The 19,744-nt window shown below is 40.1% G+C and overlaps 1 protein-coding gene across 4 annotated transcripts in view; it reads left to right on the forward strand.

Annotated features, from left to right (window-relative positions):
- DLGAP1 (DLG associated protein 1) overlaps positions 1 to 19,744 on the forward strand; it is a 395,614-nt gene that overhangs the window by 285,028 nt on the left and 90,842 nt on the right. For all 4 annotated transcript variants that reach the window (XM_053984133.1, XM_053984159.1, XM_053984150.1 and 1 more), the window contains one exon: positions 18,294 to 18,471. In XM_053984133.1, coding sequence (XP_053840108.1) covers positions 18,294 to 18,471 — 178 coding nt within the window. The remainder of the gene's footprint in view (positions 1 to 18,293; positions 18,472 to 19,744) is intronic.

Below are 19,744 nucleotides of genomic sequence, written 5' to 3' on the forward strand. Positions count from 1 at the left end.
ACTGAGTTGTAGCTTCATCAAATAATAGTTATGTTTGTAGAAGTGATAAATTTATATTTATAAAAGATGAAATTTTAAGGGAAGACAACTTCTATTTTGAATAGATCTTTTCTTCTCTAGTCTAGTGGGGTGTAACCAACATGTCATTAAACCATCCTTATGAAGTTGAAATGAAAAAATGTGAGAAATCTCAGAAACTCTGGCAATGCCTTGTCAGTAAGGTCCATCTAAATCTCTAGCCAAGGATTCCAGCCTTGCACATGTTGGACTCATGTCAGCCATGTGGCTGCAAGAGCTGTGAGACAACAGGGCTTTGGCAGAGATGTGTTGCTCAGACTTGCTTGAAATTCTGGTGAGTCAGGCTGTTCCACTGCAGTTGTTCAGTCATTTGCTGTTGGGTAAGATGTCATTTCTGGCATAGGTAACTCTCTGTCTATTATTTCCTGTCCTCCACCACTTCCCTGCCCCTTACAAAAAGATCATTTGACTTAGGGCACAAATTAATTGTTGATTACCTGTGATGAACAAGTTTGAATTAAGAGAGAGTGGATGATGCCTTATTCATAAATAAGATGTTAGACTAACAGTGGCTGGAATGAATATCAGCACTATGTTACTATTTCTATTGTCCCCTTTCTCTCTCTTTTTTTGATTTTTAATAAGTGATTTCTTATAAACTTATATTCTTTCTTATAAACTAATATTCTTATAAACTTCTACTTAGCTAAGAGTCCTTTCTTCATTAAAAGAGACAAGATTTGCATGAAGAATAGCACAATTACAGTCACTGTCCCTTCACTCAGTGAACAAATGTCCTATCAACTATGTCTATATTTCCACCTCCTCACTGCTTATTTTATTTCCTTTTATTATGAGTTTCACACTTTGAAAATAATCAGTGCCTAGCAGTTTCTTCTGCTTTCATTTATTATAACCCTGATCCTTACACATCTTTCCACTAAAATTCCATCAATTGTCATTAATTTTTTTTTCATTAGTGCAGTTACTAAAACCATTCTTATCAGTCTTTCACAGTTTTTTCATCCCACAGTTTCTTGTCCTGTCCTTTCTAGTCCTGACTAGAGCCAGTCTGTTGTTAGCACTCCTGGATCTCTCTCTTTGCATCTTTTCTCACTGGGGAGGTGTGCAGCTCGTGTTGAAAACAGCTCTGTCTTCCTTCGGTTTTGGTGCTCGATTGCTGCCACCATACATGTGGTGGGTAGCTGCACTCAGTCACGCTTCAAGCTATCTTTGGAGTGATTTCCTCAGCAACTGGGTTTGCTCCCTGCTCCATTTCTCCAGACAGAAGTGGCTCAGGACCACAGGCCAGTAGCTGAGGTGCCCTTGTCGCTGGCCAGCAGTCAGGTGGTCCTCACACACTGATCCCTGTGCAAACACACGTGAGCGCCAAGGAGGCTTTATCCTATCAGCTCTAATTGTTCCTTCTCCAGAGAAGCTAATCAGATTCCTTGTATCTCTGTGATGACTGTGGTATCCATCCGAGTGCTTTGCCTCTGGCAGAATATGGAAAAGCCCACATTTTCTACTGAAATTGCCTGTTATGACTATATTTCTTCCCCTGTTCTCGGAATCAGTATGTCCATATAATGGTAGTTCGTTATTTAATGTAACTAGTTTCCCTAAGGGCAACAGCCCAAAGAATAATAAAATAATCCATTTGAAGTTCATACAATGAATCACCTGAACAGCTGTCTCTTTAAAAACAGGGCTGTAGTTTGATGCTGATGTTGTAGAGATTCTTCTTCTTCTGAGTATGTTCCCAGATTATGTATTTTATTTTATGTAAGTCCTTTAAACCAGGTACAAAATAGAGAATAGTAAATAATACATAGAGGAAGGTTCTTTATTTTCAAGGAGTATGTTTAAAAAACAGGATGAAGTAAAACTGACATGTTAGGTAAAACTTAGAACTCTGAATTAAATTTTTTTTTGAGATTTATTTGCAAGCCTCCTTTACAACATTTTCAACTATATTTTTTTTTAATCTAAACCCTTGTCATAATATTTATATTTCTAGAGATGAAAAGTAAAATTAATCTTTTTTAGTAGCCAGACAGAGATAAAAGTTTACTTATGGGTTGAATCCTACAGTTTCTATTGTGCTATCCTGTATTTCACAGTTATTCCCTCAATGCCTCTATGATGGGCAGCACTGCAGCCAGCCAGTATGGGAAGGTTAGATGTAATCCAGGTTAGATCTGAGATAAATGTAAATCTCTCATCCTTCTCCTGGGGCTACCCACTGCCCCCAGTAAAGGCCTGAGATATCCATTGGGATGGCTTCATGCTCCATGGGGAGGTATGCACCATTCATTAAATAAACACTAGTTTTTCTCCCCAAGGCATGAGACTTAATAGGAATAAGACACATAAAAGTCGTTGTTGACTGTTTCTCTGACAGCCCACGGGAATACCATGCAATTGGGTCCTCAGTGCTGGATTCTGCAGTGGGTTGTTTACAAGTCTCAAGTGTAGTATTTAAAATCTGATCTATAGAGGTTTTTTTCTCCCCTGGACAAAGTTGATAAGAGGCTTTAAATGTCTGCCTCCTACCCAACACAATGGGATGATAACTTCTGCCATGAATTAATCAAGCTGCTTGTTAAAAAAACATTATCTTGCCACTCTGCTTCCAAGTCCTTTTGAATTCAGACAAATTTAACTGCTTTCTCTTCCATAGAAATGATACACTAAGGTTAATTACAGTTCAGGAGCACTCTAAGGTATGATTTTGCTGTGTGGTGTTTCTCAGGTCGAAAAAGAGCCTGATGGGTGCACCTGGAATGAGAGCCTGGCTTGAATTGTTCCCCTAGGGAAGGGGCGGATCAGTTGAGCAATTAAAATGAAGGACTGAAATTGCAAGGCTCTCAGGTGTCGTGCCCCTTTCTCTGGCACAGGGGAGCAGGGAGGTGGGAGTGTCATACCGCCATACCGGCGTGCTGTGCCTCCATGGCAGGAGGCTGTGCCCTCGGGAACAGGGGCCGAGGACATCCCACTGCTGCTGTTCCCTGCCTGGCTGTGTTCCAGGCATGGCTATCCGTGTGCCTCCAGCTCTGGGCAAAAAGGGGTGATTGCACTCACCTCCTGTATGTCAGGTTGTCACGAGAATTGATTCATTACAGTTAGTGCAACAAATACAGAACCTTCTAATGAGCCTGTAGAGATGGTATACAGTCAATGTTAGTCATTGTCCCCTTGCTCTTGGCTCCTGTTTTGTGCTCATGTAGAGAGGCTTGTGGCAGCGTTTCCTAGTGTTCACTGAGATGTCTGGGAAGAGCCCCACCATACTGTGTGAGCAGTGAGGCACAGCATAGGGAGAAGTTAAATCATCCTCATGCTTCCTTGCCAGAGGAAGAACTGCAGAGGCTGGCAAGACCCCACCAAGAAGTAAAAAGGTCAGTTCTTGTAGTTCTTCCTCAGCTGTGCTGCCCTTCTCTCCTTCCACCTGTCACATATTTTAAGGAATTATTCCCTTAGTTTAGCTACTGTGAGCTTGTTTTTTTAAGCTAGCATCCTCCAGCTCCCTGCCTGCTGGGTAATCCATGGTGCCTCTGTGTACACACCTATATCTGCGTGCTGCAGTCACAGAGAAGATGTTCCCCAGCCAGCTCACTCCCCTAGACCAGTGTGCAGTCACAAGAGCAGCTCCCTGCAGCAGACGGCTGTGGCTGGGGAACACAGCAGCAGTACAATACAAGAAACTGAGGCAAAGGAATAGAGAGGGGTCACTTGTCTGGGTTACAAAGAACTTTCATTCCCCAGAGGATTCAGAGACAAGTGACAATAACTGAGAGCAAAAAGCTGCTTTTAAGGAGAGGCGGGAATAAGGGGAGGACACAACCTTTTACCAATAGGAAGGCATTAGGGGAGGAGTGCAGGGTAAGGGCTATCCAATAGAAGCCACCAAGGGGAAGGAGCAAACTTTGCACCCCAATCTTGCTTCGAGGAGGGGATGAAGTATAGGGAACATTCCAGAAGGGAACAAAGGAGGTACAAGGAGATTGGCAGGTGTATTGACGTACACTTGGTGGGAAAATCTTGGGGTAAACAACTCAGGACTGAGCCATTAGGGAAGCCAAATGGAGTACATGGAATGAACCATTACAAACTTATAACAAGGAATATTTAAAACCTAATACAGAAGAACAAACTGTAAAACAACAGACTACCACACACACCCTTTGCCATGTGAAAGCCCAGAGGGGAGCAAGCTACTCCCAGCAGTAACACTAAGCAATGTTGCATTTTGCTGTGTCTGTTGAAATTCATAGGTCTGATCTTCTCCTGACTTGACAGACCTCCCATCTCATACCACCATGCAGCCCACAGCCACTGCTAACATACGTCCTAGAGGTGGCTCAGATGCTCTCACAGGGGGCATGCTCTCCTTCAGCTGGCTGTACATCTCCTCTTCCCTCCATGACCTGCCCACATACGCTAACACACAGCTTCCCACTCTTCTATAAATTTTCTTTGGTTTTGTTACTCTTCACACTATAGCAGAAGGGAATCTTAAAATGCCTTTTTTCTTTTCTATTTTTTTTTACCTTAGGGAAGGCCTTTAGAGCTAGGAAAAGATATTTTAGTACTTTTCAGAGCCTGAGCTGCCATGGTGTGTGCTGCAAGAGAAGCAAGCACACCACACACTGAAAATCACAGTCTGGTTGAGTGGAAAGGGTTCCTACTGTATGCTCTGTGTGCGACTATTCCTGGAAAACCTGTGAATTTTCTGAGGAAAAGCCATTTGGAAGGCTGTGGGAAAGATTTATCTCTGACATATTGTCTCCTGATTTCGCTTCTTTGAAGAGGGTAGACAGCAGCACCAATGGTTCTAGACTGATGACAGCCTAATTATCTAACAAGAGCCAGGCACTGTAAAACCCACAAGGGCTAGGGAAGGAGCAGTTTTCTACTTACATCCCAAACTCTTAGTGCACTCAGAACTAGATTATCCATGAGCTTTTCACAGTCTTTTTATGAAGAACTTTTTTCTGCTTAGTTTAAGCTTGGTTTTTTTTTTTTTTTTTCCTGTTTGGAAAGACAGAACTGGGCCTGCTAACTTAGCAGAATTTGTCTAAGTTGAAGAAGAAAATGTGACTCAGACTTTTCCATTGACAGACCTCTAGCAAAACTCTTAAGATTTGACCTGGTAAACATCTAGCAATTACCTATCTCATTAACTATTTTCTTTTCTTCAGATAAAAGCAACTTTTTAATTTTACTTAGCATTTTCCTGTTACTGAATATCTTCTTATCAGTGAATAGTGAATAGTGAATAGTTCTACACACAAAACCCTGCTTCACATATCCAAATTGCTTCCTTCCTGCTATAAATGGATGTTTAGCATAGTAATCTGGAGTGAAAGGCACAAGATTAGCAATGCAGCCACTGAGAGTGTGTTATTGTGTTGGGCTTTTCTTTGGTTTCTACTTTCAAATAGCTTTATTCCTAAAGAATATGGAAGTTACATTTTTAGCAAGTTGCTGGTTTCTGTACAGAAGGAAAATACCTTTTTCAACTCCAGTACTGACATGCCCTTTCTAGTCACCAAGAAAAATACTTTGAATCACAAAAGGCACATAAAAAAGCTTTCAATCCTACAAATTTTGTTAATGTTATGCTGAATGCTATGAAATTAAATTGCCCTGTGAATCCTAATTAATTGAAAATCAGGTCCACAAGTCATCTTGTTATAAACAGGACCTGTTTTTAACAATCTGAGCTATGAAAATCAGGATATATTCCTAAGGAGACATGCAGATTCTTTTTTTTTTTGTATGTTTTCTGTTTCTTGAGCCCTTGAACTTTGTGTTTGTGTGCTTTCTTCACCAACTGTGAAAGCTCGGTATTTTTTCCCTTTAGCTGGAAAGGTTTTGTAAGCCTCATGAGATGAGCTTTAAGACAAACATAATGAATTGCAGAAGCATAATAAATAGCAGTCATTGGCAGTACTAGATCATTCCTCCCTCTAGTGGCTGGCTGGCTCCAGTGACAGTAAGTGGAGCTCTTTATTAACATCTCGAGGAATTATTCCCTTAGTTTAGCTACTGTGAACTTACTTTTTCAGGCTAGCATCCTGAGGTAATGTAATGAATTCTGAGGGACCTCCAGGCCCCTTCCTGCTGGGTAATCCATGGTGCCTCTGTGTACACACCTGTGACTGTGTTATTTGACCAGACTTTCAGTTTTTCAAGGTCACCTCTACAGTGTTCTCAAGCTTTTCCAATCCCTTCTGTACATTTTATTATATGATTCCCAGTAGCAGTCAGGTAAAGAAGGTTGACCCAGTTCTATTGCATTTCTGTGGTCCAACAGGGTGATTTATCACAGCTGATCTCTAGTGTATGCTAAATTGCAAAAGTGATGAATTTGAAGCAGCTTAGCTTGTCTAGTCATGGTGCTGTGTTTAGACAGTGAGCAGGAGACCAGCGCTTCTTCCATCTCCTTGGATGTGTCAGTGCATGCCCATACAACAGCAGGCAGCTCAGGTGTGTTCATGTAATTTACAACTGACCCATCCCTCCCTGGATAATTCCAGGAAATGTAAAGCTGCTGCAGAGTTGAAATGCTCAACCTTTTTTTTTTTTTTTTTTTTAGTTTCAACCCCCCAACCCCCATCTATATTTAGTTGGAGGGACAGAATTCAACGGATTGACAAATTGGCCCTTACCTAACACATCACAAGAGAAACCAGAGTCCCAGGACACTGACCAGCCCTTCGAAGGTGGCATTCCACCTGCACATGAAGACATACTGGTGTTCAGACATCATCACACAGGTCTCTGCCCTAGTGATCCTGACAATAAGAAATGGATTAATGTCATCATAATGTTGTTGTTTTCCTAATCAAGGTGAAAGAGCAGTCAAAATACCTGCTGTATGTACAACAGCCATTGAAGGAAGAGGTCATCTGAGGAAAAGGGTACTTCCTCATATAACAAAATTAAATTATGTAAGTTCAGGGCAAAATTCTGTCTCTCCTCATAAGAGTTGCGAGGCTTTAGAAAGGAATACAAGTTTCATTACAATTTACTTAAAATTGACATTTTAGGCATTAAACTTTTCAATAGGTTACTGAAGTTTTATTAGGCTGGAGAGCTTTTCAAGCAGTTTTGTTGTACCTCAGCAAAACCATTGACTTCAGAAGATATCATACCCATACCAATCACCATCCATAGTAAATAATGGTTTTAATCAGAAAATACACTTCTTCTCAAGTATCTTTTGACCATCACTCCAAACATTCTTTAGTCTTGATTAACCAGGTATTCTGCTTTATATACAATATCAGTCTCTGGGGCTAAAGATTACTATTTCAGTTGTTCTGTGACCTTAGCTTCCAGTAATACAATAAAAATTTGCTGCTGCTATTTGTTTCCATCAAAGAAGCTCAGTTATGTTTGCTGACTCTAGTTCAGCCTCATAGAGCCACCTACAGCCACAGAGGTGCTGTAGGGAAGTACTGACACATGTAGGATATTTTGTGAGGCTGAGGTTTGTATTACCTCTCCTACAGGTCACACAGCAAATTTCAGTCCACATTGAAATCTGAACCCATGAACAACCATCAATTGCTTGTAGATTTAAATGTCAACAGATGATATTTATCCAGAAGAATTTAGAGGGGTTTTTGGGGGGCTGTTTTTTTTTGTTGTGTTGGGTTTTTTTTTTCTGTTATAGTGTTTTAATCAAAAGCATGGCTATCCAAGTATTTTCATCTTCTGAGCAGGACCAAAGGCCATCTTCAGCTTCACCATGTATCCTTCAACATAATATACCGTGTATATTATGTTCTGAAAAGAAGGGGGGTTGTTCTCTTGACTCATTCACCACGTGTTTGTTTTGTGGTTTAGATGGGATAGAGGGCACACTAGAAATCAGTATTGAACGAGCTTTATCCCCTTCAAGGCAAATGCAGACATTTGCGCTTTTTAAATTTTTTTTCCTTTATTTTTTCATTGGAAAAGAGAAGTGTACCAATTCAGTAAACCATATATTTTAATTCCAAGTATGGAAATTAAATTCAAAAATATATTTGGAAATACTTAAGAATGCCTACTGTTACAGGTCAAGAAGCTACCTGACTTCCTCAGGGGTTAATGCTTTCTTCCTTTAAAATGAGCTGCACAAGCCTTCTGGAGTTCCACAATCCTGAAGGGCATCCACTCTTTGGAAGAACTTTTTGCATTCTCATTGCCTCCATCTTAATCATTGTACTTGACACTGACAGTGTGATGAATGACATGATAACTGGTTGTCTGTTCCTTTACTAACAGATCCAAATAAAGGTTTCAGGGGATTTCTGGTTCAGGGGACTAAAAAAATACCAATTTTAAAGAATTGTGAAAAAAAGATCCCTTTCAGCCCCAAGCTGGACTTTGCATTATTATGAAGATTTCTTAAGACATTTATTTCTTCGATTCTCTCATGCTCAAAAATAAAATTAGTTCTACTTTATCAGGGTTTATTCTGTACGAGTTTAGCCCAACAACATCCTATAACACAGAAAGTATATGGTGGGGTTTTTTTATAAGGAGGCAATAAAGTCTAAAAATGTGTGTTAAGCATTATTTCACATTTTTTCAACAAACTTCTATTTATCAGAAGATTTTTATAATGGATATCGAGTTCAGACTTCGACCTTCAGATATTTAGTGCTTTGGTCCTGTTTATAGGAGCACTGGCAACACAACTTGCCCAGACCACTACATATATGCCTGAAATAACACGTTATCATCTCATGCTGTATCTCAGAACAGCAAACAGGTCCTTTTGTAATTACTACAGAACAAAACTGGAAAGACTTTGGAATGGAAAGAGATAAAATATATGTGGATAACTGGGGGTTTGGAGTTAGCTGGGCTTGTTTTGAGGAATTTCTTTTGATGTAAAAGCATCTGAAGGGAAAGTGATAGCTTCTTCTTTTCCTCTGAGGAATAACTCTGGTAAAGTTACATGGAGAGAGATTCTCCCTGCTCCTGGGGTATTGCTTTTGCTTTGTAAGATCAGTAAGAAAAGAGAAAACCCCCCAGAGCAGCAGACTGCTGCCCAGATTATCAGTAAAGAATTTTCCAGTAACTCTACTGCATACCATCATTTTTTGTATTACTTGCAATCCAGACATTACCATCAATAAAAAGTTACTATTTCTAGATTCTTTGGTATGACAGGAGAAATTGCAGGGTTTTATCTTAGCCAGTGTCCCCAAAAATCTTTGCTTTTTTTATCAGGAAGAGACAGCTGCAAGTCATATCTGAGCTCCAACCTGTACTTATCCAGACTCACCTTGAGAAAATGGCTGTAGAGTTATCCAGGAGCTCATTGCTGTCTTACCACCCCCCACCCCCTGTGCCTCAGGAGTAGCTGGATCCTATTTCAAGTCACCATCTTCCAGGTGTCTGCAGGGAAACAAAATGTACTAAGTGAGAAGCACTTGTTTATAAAAGAAGATAAGGCAGACTTTTCTTCAGGCATTTTAAAATGCTTGGTGTTCTTCAAACGCAAAACAGCTAAAATGGAGAATAATGAAGTAGCCACTTAATAAGAGGGCATACATGATCATTCAAAATTACCCCATCAAGAGGGAAGAGGAGAGAAAATCCATAGTCACCACCAGCACATATTATACTCACAACATTTGGTAGGTAGCATACTTTGCCTTGTGTTGAATCTTGCTGCCTCAAATTTTCATTTGGACATAGGTCTGTTACTCAGAGAAGTAAGAAGGTGAGCTCACCCCCTTAGCTGAGTTGGATTTAGGATTATTCCCTTCTCCCTGGCAGATTTTCTAGCCTATCTTCCTCAATACTTTAAAATGTGCTTGCTTTTCAGTTTCTCCAGTAGTTTGGCTTGTGTTGCACATCTGTACAGATGGTGTTGAATCTGCTGCTTTTGCTTTTTTATTTGTTTCCCTTTACTAGGTAGCCAAAAGTTTTGAAATGGCAGAATACTGAATAGGAAGTGAAAAAATGCTGCATATGTATAAAGTACATTTTTTGGAAAATGCAGGTGTCTGTTTATGTATGTGAAGATTTTGGAGTAATGTTGTTGACTTGCAAATCTAAGATATTTCCCTAATCTCACTGGGAGATGTTTATGCAGATCTAATCTGGATGTTTGAGAATGTCTTTCTGAAGGAGGTGACTCAAATGCAGATATGTGACAGGGCTTGTAGGCACATGGCCATGCAGTGTGTGGGTGATCACTGACTGGTTTCAAGTCCAGGAGGACCTGTGGAGTTGAAGACACTTAAAGCTCAAAATGCATTGCAAGTTTTCAGGAAAAAAAATTGCTTTTTAAATAAATACTGCAGTGACATTCACCAGATCAAATACTTCCTCAGTATTTACCTAGAAAACATTATTTGTAGGTAAATACTGCCCAATATTGTAACTTGGAGTAGCATGGGAGGGCCTTTCAGTTACGAGAAGACTGCCCAGAAGATACCTTTTAGTGAGCTGGAGCTCCATCCTCCCACTCCCGGGAGCAAGCCAGAGCTCCTGCATAAATCCTTGTGCTAAGCAGGCAGAGCTGGTTGTGCTGCCAGCTCAGCACACAGCCAGGTGACATTCCTGAAAAGTAGCTGCTTTCCTCTTGTGGTTTGGCAGAGAGCTGTAACTCTTTGGTGTTCCCACTAGCAGAATTAATCAAACTCTTGACATATGAATGGGGGAGACCTGAAATTTTAGCTAAGCAGGTGAGATCTGAGCTTGTGGAGACTGTGATTTTACAAGGACTGCAACAAATATCTTCTTTATATTCTTTAGGCCTTCCAGTACCTAAAGGAAGGCTACAAGAGAGCTGGACAGGGACTTTTTACCAGGGCATGTAGTCATAGGACAAAGGGGAATGCTCTAATTCCTAAAATAAGAATTAATCTGAGCAGACTGCAGATGACTTTTACGTTTCACTCTGAGGAGAGGTGGCCCTGAAGTAACCAAGAATGGAAAGTGATGTGGAATCAGATAGATAAGCCTGGCCTTGATGAGGAGAGCTGAAGGAGTGGCTTCTGCAGGAAGGAAGGTATAAGTTCTGTGCTGGCAAAGAGTTCATCAAAGCGGTGGTGGAGGGCTTCATTCTCACCCCAGCAAGGTTCAAAGGGCTCCAGGCAAGGCTGTGAGTATGGCTGACCTGCTCGAGAGGCCTTCTGCATTCTCAGTCCATTATAACTGATGCAAGGCAAGATCTTTTCCGGCTTGGGTAAATATATTTCTCTGTGCTGAGCAGCTCTGGTTCCTGGGATCACTAGTGCCCATTCAAAAGACAATTGAGCTGAAAAAGGCAAGAGCCTTTGTCATGCATTTGGTCTAGGGTCAGACAAATTGCCTCCAGCAAGGACATCCAAAAACCCTTTTGAACATGCACCCAGTAAGACTGGCAGTAGGGGGCCATTAAGGCTTTCCTCAAAGGGTCTTCTAAGAGGAGAACTGTTCTTCTCGAACTGGCTGCTCTCGACAATGTTACATCTTACCCTGGTTCTCTTGACAAGATAGGGTGGGTTTGTCTTCTAGTGTAAACAAAAAATGGTTTTACACAGAAGCAACTTACCCCGGCATCACTGGGTTGAGCTGGTTCATCTGGGTGGAACTATTTCTACTTTTCAGAATCTCTTTTCACTCTCTGGGATGGAAGAGTGCTCACAACTATTCCCACGCACACACACGCACATGGCAATCAGAACCAGCATGTAGACCAGATTTCTGATTAAAGAGAATTGTATAATGTCTGTCTTCATCATCTTCCATCTGCTTTCTTGCCAACTCAAATGCATATGTGCCACTTTCATGCTGTGCTCTATTCTTTCACTATGTCTAGAAAGCAAGGAGAAAATATAGTATGTCAAAGACAAGGGAAGTGTTCCTTAAATACATTAGCCTGTGATATTTTTTTGATTGTACAAAGTACCTGAGAGGATCTTTGAGGTAAAGGGAAGATTTGTTTTAATGTATACATGAATTTTTATTCAATAGTCATCTTTGTTCGCTAATATTTTAATAACTAAAGATTGCTCATGAAATAAATTCATGCAACCTCAATACCTCCACATCCCAAAAAGAGAAAAAGAACCCCAAAGTTTCTGTGTCCTTTGAGAGGAAAGCAGGTTTGTAACAAAATCAGAAAGTCGTCCCATGGTTGATTCTGAAGCTGGCAGTAGTCAGACATGGAGGTTTTTAAAAGGGACTGGGCTTTTTAGAAACATTTGCTACCATAAAACATTGATCCAGTTCCTGCTGCCCTCACACAAACGAACAGGACACCATGTGTTCACTCAAAAATTGCACAACAGCTGGAGATAGAGGTGCATACCACCAAATTGTGGGGGGCTTTTGGATTGGGTTTTTTTTTTCCTTTTTAAGTGTTTTCTTCTATTTCCCAAGAGAATCTGAAAAATCGGACAGAGATAAATACACCATAATACAATTTCTGCCTCTTCTCAGCATGGGAAAAACTCTGTGTCACAGGCATGTCCCATGCAGTTTGATGGTATGTGTTGGCTGGTCCAAGCTGCAAGGACAGTTTCTGGTTTGGTAGTAGATGCAAAAGGAAGAAATGTCATTTTTCTGTTGATGGCATTGTTTTGCTCTTCAGCAGAGAAGCTTTTTCTGGGTATCTCCAAGTTTTAGAATTTTCTTTCTCACACTTAACCCTTTAGCAGGGCCTGGACTTAAAGAGAGGTTTTATTGGGATTTTTTTTTAGCTTCAAGACAGGAACTCCCCATTAAGAAGTTCACTTGTTTATAAACAAGAAAACAAAAGGAGATCTTCAAACACAGAAAAATATGGAGTGGGGAGGGCAAATGCTAAAAACTGTTTATGTGCTGCCCTTGTCTCCATCAGTGACATGACAGCCCCCTGTTCACTGCACGAAAAAGCAGCAGAACATGGATGCCAACACAGAAAAATTACCCCAGCTTGGTTGACCCATGTCATGACCAGGATCAGACTGATGCACATCAGTAAATTGTTCTCTCCATCTTTCTCTCTGGTGTCCTTCAGTGTTCACCTTGTGTAAGGCTGCACTGGATTATTCTACCTTCTAGCAACACTAAAATGCAAATAAAATTAAGCAGAGAAATGTATGTTGGTTGTGCCCACCAGCCACACCAGAAGTGGGGCATTCAGCAGATGATCATTTATCCCCATGGAACCAAGCTGTCAGTGGTATGCAACAAAATTGAGAGTTGGGATACTTAACAGTAGTGGTGGCTTTGAGATTTATTTTTTCTTGGTTTCATGTTGCATGTGGTGTATTTTTTGAGGTCTTCTTCTTTGTTTGAAGGTAAATTTTACCACACTCCTCTGCTGGCTTACAGAAGTATTTGGGACATGTTTCTGGACTTGTACTTTACTCTGCTTTGTCATTTTCTGTTGGCAGAGCACAATACCCATCTGGCACAACACTGCACTTTGTGCTATGATTCTGATTGCTGAACTTGCAGAAGACAATACAGTCTCAGGACTACATTTTATTATATTTTATCTGGCCTAAAGGGGGAAAAAAGCAGCCATCAAAAGGCTTGGTTTTCCCTTTCTTCATTCAGATGTGAAATGTGATAAATGAAAGTGTTTTTTATAACAAGCACGTATATGACAGAGTGCATTGTGCATTCCTAAATTAAAAGGAAATATTTGAAACTAAAATTGCCTGCTTATGTAAATCCCTGTTGTCTATCTCTGTCATTTGAAAGACATTTTCAAGGCATAGGAACTCTTCCAAGAATATATTCGATGTTATTTCACTGTTAATTGCTAACACTGCGTTTTGAGCCCTTTGATATAGAATCACAGAATCATAGAGTGTTAAGGGCTTGGAATGGACCTTAAAGACCATCTAGCCCCCTCCCCCACTGCCACGGGCAGGGACACTTCCCACTAGACTAGGTTGTTCAAGGCAAAGACTGCCAGGGTTGGGGCATTCACAGCCTCCCTGGGCAACTTGTTCCAATGTCTAACCATCTTCACAGTAAAGAATTTCTTCTTAATATCTAACATAATTTTTCCTTTTTTCAGTTTGTAGCTTTTACTCCTTGTCCTTTCACTACAATTCCTGATGAAGGGTCCCTCTCCAGCTTCCCTGTAGCCTCCAGAGCAAAGCAACTGAGTCTAGCTCCTCTCACAAATGCCTACACCAACCAACTCCTTACTCTGCAAATAATCAATGAGGGACCAGAATGTGTTTTCATCTGAATTAAATCATGAAAATCATGCTAATATTGTGTAAATACAAACACATCTGTAACAGTGAGTTAAATTTATTTATTACCATGCATGTTGCAATAGTGGTTATTAGATGTGCGTGTTTTAAACACTTCCTTTTCTCTATTTGAATGAAAACAGAATACGCTCCAGTGTGTTTGAAATGTACAGAGCAGAAATGTCAGTGCAGTATGCAAAGATTTCCTTTATACACCTACATGATCTTCTGGTTCACATGCTTCACTAGAACATGTTTTCTGATTAAATGAACATTCTCCTGCCTCTCAGAGCTTCTCATGGAATTTCTGTAGCATTTTGGCCTCATTGGTGGGTACCTTGATCTTCTCTGATGCACAGTGCAGATCAGAGGCACTTGCCTTCCTCTGTCCGGGGGAGTATTTATTTATCTGCTGGGACTCAGCAGACTCCACCTATTTCAGCTCAGGCCTGGCTTCTTCTCTTGCAAATCCCCTCGGGAAACCCACAATGGCAATCAGCAGAGCAGCAGCAACACAGAACCCTCATATCTATCTCTTCCTGATGCCTCTTGCTGTGGCTTTTGGGAAGCACATCCAGTAGTGCTGCGCCTCCCACCCTGTGTGGTATCAGCGTGATGCTGTTGTGGCTGTGCTCCCATCCTCTGGGGTAAGGCCTGGGACAAGGTCAGCAGTGTGGGGAAAAGGCATGGTTCAGCCAGCGTGAGGACCTGCCACTTGGGAGTGCAGCGCAGAAATGATGGAGCATGCTTGAGGAGCTTGTTTAAGAATCTAAATCATTCACATCCCACTTCTGCCAATTAACACATCCAATGCAGTGAGTGGAGCCAAAAGACCATTTTGTATTGGCCAAAGAGCTGTCCCAAAGTCTCAGTCCCTGGCATGTTGTACTTATTGTGGAATTACTATGGCACAAAGAGAAATTTAGGTAATGCAGAATAAAAAGAAGACGGTCTTGAACCCTCAAGGAAAAAAAGGTATTTTCATTTGCACATTACTGGTAATAGTAACTCCAAGAAAATTAATTATACATTCAGATCTTGCACATCATGCATCGTCAGATTTATTCCTAAGTGGCATATTATCAAAATTTCCAGTGGCATTTCAGCTGTTCATTAAACTTTACTGTAGGACGTAGTAATGATTTATTACACAGCTATAAAAGAGCAGTAATCATTATAAATGCAAGCTTTCAATGTTTCTTTCTCTATGTTTAAATCGTTTTAATTCTCCTTTTTTCCCCCACCACTACATCTAATGAAACAGAGATTGTAGCAATCAGTAAGCAAGGAGCCAACTCCTTCAACAGCAACCAATTACTTCCTCTGGTTTATACAGGAGATGGGAGGTGTACACAGATTAACCTAAGTAGCCCCCTGTAAAATACGGTTCTGGATTTGTGTCAAACTAGCCAGTTGCATAGTGAGGAACAAAAACAAAAAAAAAAAAAAACAAAAACAAAAAAAAAAAAAAAAAGGCAGCTGAGCTGAGGACCCACATCTAAAAAAAAAAAAAAGGGGACCACCTTTTATGAGGAATTCCTTTGTTTCAAGCAAAGTTGTGAAAATAATATGCAACACTAATGCATACAGAAAATTCATTTCTGTACTCTTTGTGGTGGCTTTCCATGCCACTTCCATGAGTATCTTACATGATCTTTAATCTGGCTGCCACAGCAAAATCTTTGTGCTATAGATACTTGCATTTTGCTTTATTGGTTCCACTCTTTAAAGGGTACATGCCTCATCACTTGCAGAATTCTGTCTGGTAATATCTGTGCATTGAATCTTGTGATGTGCTGCAGTCTTCTTGCAAGCTCAGCTAATCAGTGGGCAGCAACAAGCCCCAGGTGACGTATTTGACTAACTGGCAGCTAATCAAGCTGATTTGAATTTTGCATGTCACATATTGGCAGCAAACTGTTCGCATCACAATCATAAAATACGTTTTGAACCAATCTAGGAAATGCATTTCAGGCGACGTTGATCAGTTTGCAGATCTGCAGTGTGGTAAAGTAGCTCATGTGCATCAGAAAAATTATGCCTGTTGAATTATTAATTCAATTTTTTTTAATCCAATAACAGGCAATAATTTTTTTTCCAAGAGTTACATGGTTAGTGTTAATTACCAAAATGCAGTAAACAAATGTAACCATTAGTAACAATTGACTTTTCACCATTTTTTCTACCTTATTTTGAGTTGTTTGGAGCACCACTTATTCTGATGTCTAAACAGGTTTTGTCATGTGGAATCAAGTGGTGTAAGGAGTCAAAGGGTATGGAAATGGCTGTTGTATTGCACTGTATACACAATAAAAATGGCAAGCAAGGGCTTTCTCTTCATCCTGTGACAGGAGTATCGGGTAATTAGCGTAAGTTTACATATATTTATTAGGAAGGTAATTAGCAGCTAGAGAATATGGTATTGTAGAGATGGCCTAGGTTTTATTACAGTATTGGACAACTCAGAAATAGACCCAGTTTCTGAACTACTTAGGTGAGTGATTACACAATGGAATCGTCCTCCCAATATGCATTGACAATTACCAGAATTGTGCATGCCATTGGGAAATTGCTGATACTAATTACCATCATTAGATACTTGAATACAAAATATCTGCAAATGCTTCAGGAATTAGACATAAAATGGATTTTCTTCTTTCAGGTCAGCTGTGCATGTATTTCTAAAGACTAGGAGACAAAGATTAAGCCTGTAATTAGGTAACAGATTTTTCTTTCATATACCTGTAAACGTCTCTACAAGATTTACATTTTAAAATGGAAAATTTAGTTAATATTTTAATTTGTTTGCTTTGCATTTTTTTTAAATCAAAAAATATATTAAAGACTCACCCTTTTGATACTTTATTCATCAATGAGTTCTTACAAAAGACATATCCCCCAAATTAATTGTATTTCATACAAGTGTATTTCACTCACTTTTTGTGACTCACATCTTTATAGGATGCCTCAGGTTGTGAAGACAGCACTTAGCCAGCACATTCAGAGGATAAAGCATCTCACAAGTAGAGAATTGTTCTAGCTGAGTCTTAGCATATATGGCAAGAACACAGCAGAAGTAGAAATTCCCTGGGGAATGTGGGGGGGGAGGGGTTTTTGTTTGGTTTTGATTCCTTGTACATCTCACCTGTCACTTGTATTAAAAAACTAGGCAAAGTTATTCCTTCAGAAATATAACTGTGACTTTTAATCTTCTAATTTCACATCATTGTGTAAAGCTACTTCCCTAGCATGCATTTTGTTAAGTCGTGGCTTAAGCCAGGTCTAATATAAAATTTAACACATGTCAAACCTTATCAGGTGGCCTATGCTGTTGGAATGATTTCCCAGGTTAAGGCATACTATGAGTGCATTTTGTATGATTTATATGATCTGCCTGCCCTGTTGGCCCTTGAAAGCCCCATGAGAAACAGTCCTGTTTCATGGGTATATACATGAAACATGTCAGAGTCACATCACCAGCAGCATTTCAAGATGTGGATGTTCAGTTGATAAATTTAGGATCATCCAGCTGATTGAACTATCAGGCCTCTTCCTTCTTTACCTGCCTCCCCAGCTGGTTTTGATGGTTGCTGCATTAATCTCTGTAAGGCCACAGGGCTTTCTCTGCTGCTCATCTCAGTGGCTCCTCTTGCTCTTTTAAAAATCAACTCATTAAGTCATTTCAGTGTTGTCACTTCAAAAGTCCCACATAGTGAGGGGGGTTACTGGAACTGGATGCTGTCAATATCAGTACAGTGTAAAATTTTTCCATTCTGCTGTCAGTAAAGAAAATGAACGTGATTTTGCCATTATGCTTAGACATGGTTTACAAAAAATGAAAAGAAAATCCTTTCCATTCTTTTCTCTTCCTTCCACCAAATAAAAGGGTGGTGTAAAATCCAAATAAAAGTACTGACATTGCCTTTATTTTATAAATATACAGGGACCGTGTCATGACTTGTTCAAGTCGTGCTGTTCCGGTGAAAAAACGTTATTCTCACTCCTGGTGAGGCCATTTGGATTTGATGGAATATTTCTTTTCTTTCTTTTTCTTTTTTCCCCACCCAAAACTCCCAGGATATCCAGTGAACACTCGCCAAAGCTTCAGATCCGGAGCCACAGTTACCTGAGGGCAGTGAGCGAAGTCTCCATCAACAGGAGCCTGGACAGCCTGGACCCCGCAGGGCTGCTGACATCCCCCAAGTTCCGCTCCCGCAATGAGAGCTACATGAGAGCCATGAGCACCATCAGCCAGGTGGGTGACGTGCACCTGGGGCAGCCTGGAGAGCAGATGTCACGCTGGACACTGCTTGCAATAGGAGAAACTGGATTTTGCTTTAAGTGGGTCTCAACAACACGCTCATTGAACAGGGTTCTTAAGGATCTTGTGATTAATACCTCCAATCAAAAATTTTTGAATGCCTCAAAAAAAAAAGTTTGTATGCTGAGTGAGATGCTAAAGTAAAAAAAAGTTTGTATTAGGCTGTTAATAGTTTGTGTTCCACAATTTTAATAGAGATTTTATTTTCTTTATGGTATTTTATGCTTTCTTTACTTTGTGTACCTCCAAACATTTCACCTAAATAGTACAAATATTACAGTATATGTATTAAATGCAAAAATCTGACTATATTTTTGCCTTGAAATGATGTAAGAGATCCTAAACAAGAAGAAAAATTAAGTCTACTGTAACAGATTCAGTTTATGTGTTTTAATGTTATAAAATATCCTGTCCTTGCATTCAGCATGCTTGTACAGTTGAGTTCATAGGGAATAGATCTGAAAGTGCAAAAGTGCCAGTACACCACGGGGCAGAGCGCCAGTCGTTCATCTGCTACATCCTCCAGCTCCTTGGTATGAATTTTGGCTTGTTAGCTTAAGTGGACCATTTGGGTAAATCACTTGGCTGAAAGAACTTCCTTACGCTAGTCCAGAAGTGCAGCAGGCAGGATTTGTGGTGCCAGATACTGATCCCTAATGACTGGCATACCAAGTCATCACCATGTCAAAAAAAGTGCATGACATGAGTGACACCAGGACTTCAGCTGTGGCCCTAACAAATACACGTTCCATTCAATATGGAGCTGTAGTTTCCCTTTCTGCAGTATACTGTATTTAGACACTTCAGAGTAGTCACCTGAGTATTTTGAAGTGAGGCACTTTGAATAGGACATGGGCTGATGCTCCAAAAGGAGGGTCAGGATGTATTTAGGAGAAAACAGCACAGAAATGTAGGTCTCAGAGGCAACTACATGAACATTAGATCAGGTTACTTGTTTAGCTGCATACCTAACACACAAAAATGTCAGCTCAGGAGTGGTTACATTTGCCAAGGTGAGCAAGTTTTTTTGGTTCAAAAATGCATTAATTCAGAGATATTTGCTTGAGGATTGGATATTCTCTGCAAGAGTAAGATTATTCTTTTTGTTGTACTACCTACTACTCTTCCATGCTTTTTAAAGTAGTTTTCCTTTGAAAAAAAAAGTTTTGCTCTCTGAGGTTTTTCAGTTATGTATACAAAGACTCCA

The sequence above is a fragment of the Vidua macroura genome, chromosome 1 (genome assembly GCF_024509145.1).
Source record: "Vidua macroura isolate BioBank_ID:100142 chromosome 1, ASM2450914v1, whole genome shotgun sequence".
Lineage (NCBI taxonomy): Eukaryota > Metazoa > Chordata > Aves > Passeriformes > Viduidae > Vidua > Vidua macroura.